Raw genomic sequence first — 8,867 nt, 5'->3', positions numbered from 1 at the left:
TGCGAGCTGATTAGGCAGACAGACGGTAGAAAGTATTCAAACGACTCCAGGTAAATACTGGAAAGTTATAATATTTGAATCTTTTTTTTCCTCTTAATTTTACAACTTTAAAAGGAAGTGGAACAAATAGCTTTGAGTGAACGCTACGGAGATACTTGCAGAACTCTTTAGAGGGAAAAGCACGAGGAACTTTTTTTCCCTCAGTGTGTATAACTTGCTGGGGGGAAAGACAAATTCAAAAATGTAAATGCACCACAGTGTATGCTTTTACACGAAGAGAGATCCTCCCCTCGGGGCCACATGAGTGAGATTTTGAACAGCAGTGGAGTTTTCTAGGAACACGCTGGAATGTTCCATGTCCTTTTTGCTCTTGAGATTAAACCAGCGCATGTCTGTGCATACGGTCCCACTAATACCTTTAAGAACTGTTCCTTTTTTGAGAGATGATTCAGTGTTTCTCACGGCTGCCGGCTCGGTGCCATATTAAGTTCACGCACAAAGGCACAAAGTGAGAAGAGATTATGGTCAGCCAGAGCTGGTATGTTAAATATCCGAATTATTTTAAGTGCAAAATGTAATACGCAGCGGAAGATAGCAGGTGTAGCTAACAGAATAATGTGCACCACGTGGTGCACAGCGTGTATTTCTGTGCGCTACGCTATGAGATCATGGCAGTGACCTCATCTGATTGAGCTCACACGGCATCCTATCCCGAGCTCTGCCCTGCGGTAGTGGGTGGAGAGCATGGGTGCTATCTGTGGACATGTGAAGTGACAGGACCAGCTGGGCTATGAAATCCAGTAAGACAGGCAGTTGGTCTGGGAGACGCAGACCACGAGCCCCCATAGTGCTCAGTTACAGCACCCTGCGACTCAACTCGTGAGGAAAAAACTCAGCCAGGGTTCAGTGTGACTGCTGCCAAACATCAGGAGTTCTACAACAACTTGTAGATCTGATCATGTTCTGCTCATTCAAGAACCCTGGAGATCAATCGGCAGCCATTATCCTCAGCATTGTTGGTGATTCAGCTAATCGCATGCTGACATCCTGTTATAGGCGATAGAATCGACAGCGCTGCGAGGACGATGGGTGGGAAGCAATCTCGCGGATTCTCCAACAAGGAGCTGAATGAGGTGAGTCAACGCAGAAAGAGTTCCGGGAGAGACGACCAGCCCAGCGTGTCCTCGGCCGCCGAGAGGATCCGCAGACACGCCACGGTGCACTTTGGCTACAGCACCCTCAGCCTGGCCATGCGATCGCTCGATGAGACCCCGTCTGAGCTGTGGGAGCTCCGAGAACTGCAAAAGCTAAACTTGTCCATGAACTGCCTGTGCTCTCTGCCCTCTGCCCTGGGCGCCATGAACAATCTGGAGATCCTCAACCTGTGGGGTAACAACCTGTCCAGCCTCCCGCCTGAGATCAGCCTCCTGAAGAAGCTGCGTGTGCTCTTCGCCTGCCGCAACCGCCTGAGCGAGGTCCCCGAGGAGCTGGGCTCCTGCAGCTGCCTGGAGGTGCTCAGCCTGGCCAACAACCAGATCACAGGCCTCCCCGGCAGCCTGGCGGCCATGCACAATCTGACCAAACTCAACCTCAGCCACAACCGCATCGTACACATCCCCACCTGCGTCTACAGCATGAAGGGCCTGGTCTTTCTCCACCTGGCATGCAACCGTCTGGAGACCATCGCGGACCAGATCCAGGACTTGGTTAACCTGAAGATCCTCATCGTGGAGGGAAACAGCATCCACACACTGCCTAAGACGCTGTGCTTCCTGGAGTCTTTAGAGCTACTCAATGTTGACTTCAATGACCTGCAGAATGTGCCGATGGAACTGTACCTACTGAGCCGGCTTGGGAGGTTGGCCTGCCACCCGATGGATAAAGGACTTCATATTATCCACAACCCCCTCCTCAAGCCTATCCAGGAGGTGCTGCAAGGAGGACTCAGTGCCCTCTATAACTACCTCAAGCCCACGTGAGGGACTACCACTGTGTGTGTGTGTGTGTGTGTGTGTGCGTGTGTGTGAGTGTGTGTGTGGGTGTGTGTGTAAAATGGGATGTTGGCACAAATCGGCACGTGGTAGTCATGCCGTGAGCCCTAGCTGTTTCCACAAACAGACAAATGAGCATTACTCAGTATTAATGTTTCCTGTTTTTTTTTATGTGATGTTAAAAATAAACAAGTAACTGCTGTGTCACGTCTAAACATTTGTTAAGCCACAGCAAAGGGGTCAGGACGAGTCGCTCAGCTCACGCAAAAATTCACAGGTCTACATTTGGGGGCTGATTACTGGTCAGTTGATCTTGTTTGGCGGTGAGGGGGGGGAACTTCAGCTACATATCACCCCCCTCATTGTTGGAATCAGGTCACGGGGATCAGGTGGGTAAAGTCAGTGGAAAGAACGGTGGTGGGTGGAGGGGGGGGGGCTTAAGATCTGCAAAAATAATAAAACAAAACACAACAGGGACTTAAAGTCTGATTAAATGTTGTTCCACTCCATCAGATCAGAGCGGGGCTGCTGGGTGGCAGCTCCTCTGTCACACAAACGATTTGAAGCGATGGGGAAAAAAAACGTACAATGCATGATATGATTGAAAATCACTTCTTAAAATGTGTGACTACTGTGGAACAAATTATTCAATTAATTCAAATAATTTAAAGCAAACTTATACGTTATTAGAGCTCAGAAAACTTGTTAGTAGACATTTGAGTTTGTATTATTTTGTTACATGTATGCAGTTATATTTTAAAACCTCTGCACACCCACACAGGTGTTTTCAGCTGTCCTATACTGTACTTAGGTATAATTATGAGGTACTTGTACTTTACTTGAGTATTTACATTTTATGTTACTTTATACTTTTACTCCAATCTACTTTGAAAGCAAATATTGTACTTTTTACACTACATTTATTTGACAGCTAAGCAAAGTAACTACTTTGCATATTCAGATTTTTAATAAAAAATAAAATAAATAAATAAATCAACTAATACATTATGATGTATTATCACAGGTTAAGTTACCCAGCAGTATGTAAAGTACATAAACTTAGCTCCACCTTTACCAGCTGCAACATTAAAGTGATGAACACATGCATCAATAATTATAATTAAATAATATACTATTTGTTAGGCTGAAATGGGCCATTCTGCACAATGAGTATTTTTAATTTTGATACTTTAAGTATATTTTGATGCTAATACTTTTGTACTTTTAGTTAAGTAAGACTTTGAGGTAACACTTAATTTTACAGGTCCACAAATTTCATGGTTATTAGGTGATAATTAGCAAGTAACCTATTTGAAATCTCTTTGGAATTACTGCCAAATTACCCCAATAATTACCTCAGAATTTATCGAAAATTACTTTATTCTAAACATTATTTAATAATTATATTTAGCTATTTCCCAATAGCTGGTAATTTATTTAATACATTTCCAAGAAAAGGATAGAAAGTTAATTGATATGTTTCATTTCCATGTCTGCTGATAAATAGATAGTAAATAAATAATAAATAATTAGTAAATAAATTATTTTAAATTTCTTTAAAAACTCCCTGAATCATGACATTAGCTACCAGGTTACATTTGTGACAATAAGTTACACAATAGTGAGATTTGTGACTGATCAGAAGTGTCTTCAATTAGTTTAGGTTTTCCACCTCCGATGAAGAGCAGCGCACAGCCGCTTCTCAAGCCTAAGGGCCCTATTTAAGTAATTTTCAATATATTTTGAGGTAAATATTGGGGTAATTTGGCAGTAATTCCACAGACATTTCAAATAAATTACTTGCTAATTATCACCTAATTACCATAAAATTTGCGGACCTGTAAAATGAAGTGCTACCAACTTTGAACGCAGGACTTTTACTTGTAACAAAGTATTTTTTACACTGTATATTGCTACTTTTACTTAAGTAAAAGGTCTTAATGCTTCTTCCACCACTGTGGCTGATAAGACCTCTGCTCAGGTTGAAGGTGGGCCGGAGCTTTGACGGGAATTTATTAGGTCACAAATCTTCATCTACGTGAGAATGATAAAGGTGTAATTTGTCCCGTCCTAACAGGTTCAACAAAACAGAAGCCTCAGGAAGATACACACCCACACAGTCCTGAGCAGAGGTTGAATCAGCCAGATTAACTGAAAACACCTGTGTGGGTGTACAGAGGCCTCCAGTGGACAGGTGTTGTAAATCAGTGTTTTGCTACAAACACTAAACACAGTGCATCTGGTCCTTGTGCATACACGTATGTTACAATTCTAATGCTTCTGCGATGTCCAAATCATTGGATCTGCACTTACTGTAGCATGCCAAATATCAAAGCATAAATAAGCACAATAATATAGTCCTCACCCTTTATACAAAATGTATAAATAACAGTGTTATATAAGTGTAAATCCTGTCTGACATGAGTTATAGAAGCAAAAGTAAAAATGGCTAAAAAATGTTATGTAGTATCAAGTATCACATACTGGAGCATACGTGTTTACACAGTGGCAGATCATGCACTTATATCCTCTTCTGCACATTCAACCAGTCCAAGAAATACAACATGGTAACTCAATATTAAATTTATGTGATGGTGACCTTTAGTGGAATTGTATTGAAATAATACAATCGTATTGTTTAATTTTACAAGACTATGCTATCCAAATTGTATTTCAAAACAAAAATGTTTTAAAGGGGAAATATCATGTTCATTTCTAGGTTCATACTTGTATTTTGGGTTTCTACTAGAACATGTTGACATGCTTTGATGTTCAAAAAACACAATATTTTTCTCAAACTGTGTGTCTAAATATATCTGTATTCACTCTCTGAAACGCTCCTTTTTAGCGCCTGTCTCTTTAAGACCCCCTCCTGAAAAAGCAAAGTCTGCTCTGATTGGCTTGCGAGAAAAATATAGGGTCATGTCTAGAAAGTAACCTGCAGATTGCGGAATCTGATCTGAGATCTGAAAAAACTTTCCCGAGACTCGCTGCCCAATGACCTATCCTAACCATAACCATCTCAAAAAATTCCCCAATTTGCTGGTTCCCTTCTAGACACGACCAAAATATGATGCACCTTTGCAAAGGCAGTTCTCAAGCCGTGGGCGGTATATTCTAATGAGCCTGCAAGTGACATAGGAAGAGAATGTGAACAGCACTAAAGAGACTGTTCCTTTAATAATATTTTTAATTTTGAAATTATAACTATTTATTCTATTCTATTTTTAGCAAACTTTTAGCTCATTATTAGTGCTCTTAATTATTAGCTAATTACTTTATAGTTTTCACCAATTGTTTTCCACTGAGTGGTGGATGTAAGAAACACAATTTTGTTTTTATGTGGATCATAAAAATGACAAATAAAGGAATCTAGAATCTGGAAGGGGAGCCAAATCTGATCTGTTTTCTGATCTAGGCAGCCCACAAAAAACTGACTGGGTTGTCTTATTTCGCAGTTTGTGGGTTGGTAGGCGCTCCAGATGTATGAACACAAGCACTGAGAAAGTGAGATTTTCATGATATGTCCCCTTTAAGTTTTGCGCTACAAGGGTGAGGCACAACAATGGTTCATTTGATTGCGCAAATGTTTCTTATTGCTCTGATATTGGTAAATAAACTACACATGACTTCTCCAGCTATTCTTTGAACTAACATTACGGTGCTTGTAGTCAGATTGAGTAAATGTATACACACTGTAAAAACAACATTTCTTTTAAAGTTTTTTTCAAGAAATTTTACATTTTTTGTCTGTATTTAAAAATGACAGAAAAAAATGTAAGAATTACATGTTTCATTTGTGATTTATATGTAAATGATTTTAGATTTACAGTATTTTTTGTATTCACAATCGTAATCATCTGTATTTAAGCTTTTCTTGATCATTTTTAAAGATAATTATTCTGTTTTTTAGAGGTTTGTGACTCTATTAACTACTATTAATTTATGTTAGAAGAAAAGGATTTCATGGAATTCTAAAAATATTTCTTGTAAAAATACAGATTGTCTTCGCAAAACTCCTGAGTTAATGTAAATTTGGGCTTTTTCAATGTAAAATGACATGTTTCATTTGTGATTTATATGTAAATGGTCTTAGATTTACAGTGTATGACTATTCTAACGATAAATATATGTTACAAGTAAAATATTTCTTGTAAAATTACAGTAATAAAGGCTAATTATATAAAGATAATTACAGTTTTTTTTTTTTTTTTACAGTTTATTATGTTAATTAATGGACAGTATTTTTCCATTTTTTATAACAGACATTTTCTGGCGCCCCTGCTGCCGGAGAGTTTCCGTTGTTTTACACTTCTTTTTTTTTTTACAGTGCACCTAAATTCTGTTAGTATACCACCAGGTTGCTCCTGTAAATTAAACAGAGTTTGTGTCAACTTTGGCTGCTCAAACATTAATTAGGTTTCAATGTCACCACATTAAAGAAGGTCATAAACATTTTTAACAGTTAACATATAAACAGTGGAGATTGACGGTGCTATGGAAAAGACAGAAAAGTGACCTCTGTTGGTATGTACATGTTACTACTTTAGTCAAAGAGAATGCTGGGCTATCCACTCACCCTCTACACACACACACACACACACACATTCATGATAGATGAACCCCTCGTGAATAAGTCTTTGTCCTAGATAGTGATCATGGGACATGTTATCAAATAAATGCTCTTATAAAGATATTGCATCGATGTGAGTCAGATGCCCTGGATTCAGGTATCAGTGTTCTGTGGTGATGTTACTATTTTAGTGGTAATATGATGACTTTATCAGCTTGTGTTTAACATCAAGTGAACATTATATAGAGACATTTTCCATCAGTAACTAACAGATTAAAACTCTTGTTGTAATTTAATAACCAAAGTCATGCCAGGCATCCACTTTTGAAATGCAAACAGTGACCTGTCAAGTAAAACACACTTTAACCACTATGACAATTAATTAAAATTAATCTTTGCAGTCTGGCGATCCACCTCATTCCACTGAACGGAACTCACTCACTAGTGGTCAGATGTACACCGGGGATCACCCATGACTGCAGTTAGCAAGCTTTTGTAGGATTTGCTGATCCTATTTAATTGTTGCGTGCTCCGATAACTTTGCTTTATAATGAGACTCTGTGCAAGATATAACAACTGGGTAAGCACAGACTGGCACCCGTGTTCTTCATTCAAAGGTAATTTGCATTCATAAGCCAAAAGCTTAGAAAACAGTTTAGCATCGCCAGCAGCCAGTGACTTCCCATAATGAAGGACAGCTAATCAATCTCGTATTGAGCTTTTGACAATCACGGCACGGGATAATCACAATGGAATTAAATGTTAAAATCACTGTTGTTTGGCAGCCACATGAGGAGAGGCTTAATAAGACTTTCTTTGGAGTGCAGTTTAAGTTATTCACTCACACTGAGACTCCTCACATAGGGTGAGGTGATTGGCATTTATTGACAAACAGCATTATACCACCACTTATGTCAATTACAACGTGTTATTTAGCTCATCGTTCTTACGTTTAACTGATTCAAACTGTTCCTGCAGGGAGAAATATGAGGGAGGATAAATTTGCTGAAGGCAAACAGGTTCTTCCTTTGCTGGCTGCAGCTCTCCGGGATGAAATGTCAATATCACCTATTCAGTAGCTCAGGATGTTGTTCAGAATTCAACAGCAGTGAGTCATTGAAACGGTAGGCCACTGTTATAACCTTTTGAGGCCTAAATATGGAATCTTTTGATCCTGGTCCTGGCAACAATTTTGGAGCCACTTTCTCCCGTCCAATCAGTGTAATGTCATGGCGTTCCTGTGTCTTGCTTTGAGAGCGCGATGAAAGGGATGGAAGTAAGCTTGTGAAAGGTTACTGGGTGAAAAAAAGTGTCAGGTACATGGTACGTGGGCTTGTTTTTGCTATCACAATGAATGGATGGACAGATGGAGTCGTAACCTATTGATTCCCAAACAGGGCTACTTCTAAAGCACAATTTTTACAAAATTATGACTTTTTTGAAAAATCTACTACTGACCTTCATTTTGTGATCAGTTGGCAACCTCCGGTTCTGAAAAGTGAAGCTTAAACCTGCATTATTTCTAGTAGCCAGCAGGGGGCGACTCCTCTGGTTGCAAAAAGAAGTCTGATTGTATAGAAGTCTATGAGAAAATGAGCCTACTTCTCACTTGATTTATTACCTCAGTAAACATTGTAACATGAATTTATGGTCTCAATCACTAGTTTTAAGTCTTCTTCAATACAGCATGATGTTCATTTAGTAAATTATGGTCCCATTTAGAGTCCATTACACCATAAAGCAGGGTATGCTTTAGGGCGTAACTACCTTGTGTTTGACAGGTCGCTACCACGGCGTTTTCCTGTCTGGGAGTTGTTCACGTTTTTCGTCTTAGAACTTTAAGTGTTTTCAGTTCATGAAAGTTAACTGTAACATTTTGGTCACCTAAAAATGTCTCAATCAGCATTCAGTTGTACTTAGCTCCACCCTCTCATGTCACTTCGGGTTGCAAAAAAACAAGATGGCGACGGCCAAAAACCAAGATGGCGTTGGCCAAAATGCCAAACTTGAGGTTTCAAAATGGCATTTCACAAACCTATGGGTGATGTCACGGTGACTAGGTCCATTTCTTATACAGTCTATGTGATTTAGAGTACGTGAAAAGTAGATAGCAAGCAGTAGAAAAGTCTAAATAGTTGGCTAAGTAATGGATAAACAGTTGAAATAGTTAGCTAAAAGTAATGGATAAATGGTGGAAATAGTTAGCTAAATTAATGGATAGATGGTTGAACTAGGTGGCTAAAACTAATGGATAAATGGTTGAATTTGTTAGCTAAAAGTAGGCCTAACGGATAAATGGTTGA

The 8,867-nt window shown here is 39.3% G+C and overlaps 1 protein-coding gene across 1 annotated transcript; it reads left to right on the top strand.

Annotated features, from left to right (window-relative positions):
- The first annotated feature begins 798 nt into the window (after positions 1–798).
- Positions 799–2,195, top strand: LOC119497919 (leucine-rich repeat-containing protein 30-like). Its single transcript, XM_037786355.1, has one exon. It carries the CDS (start codon positions 1,086–1,088, stop codon positions 1,977–1,979), a length of 894 nt encoding a protein of 297 aa, XP_037642283.1. The 5' UTR covers positions 799–1,085; the 3' UTR covers positions 1,980–2,195.
- Positions 2,196–8,867: the final 6,672 nt, after the last annotated feature.

The sequence above is a fragment of the Sebastes umbrosus genome, chromosome 12 (genome assembly GCF_015220745.1).
Source record: "Sebastes umbrosus isolate fSebUmb1 chromosome 12, fSebUmb1.pri, whole genome shotgun sequence".
Taxonomy (NCBI): Eukaryota; Metazoa; Chordata; class Actinopteri; order Perciformes; family Sebastidae; genus Sebastes; species Sebastes umbrosus.
The sequence above is the reverse complement of the archived record's forward strand: the minus strand, read 5'-3'. Positions and strand labels throughout refer to the sequence as shown.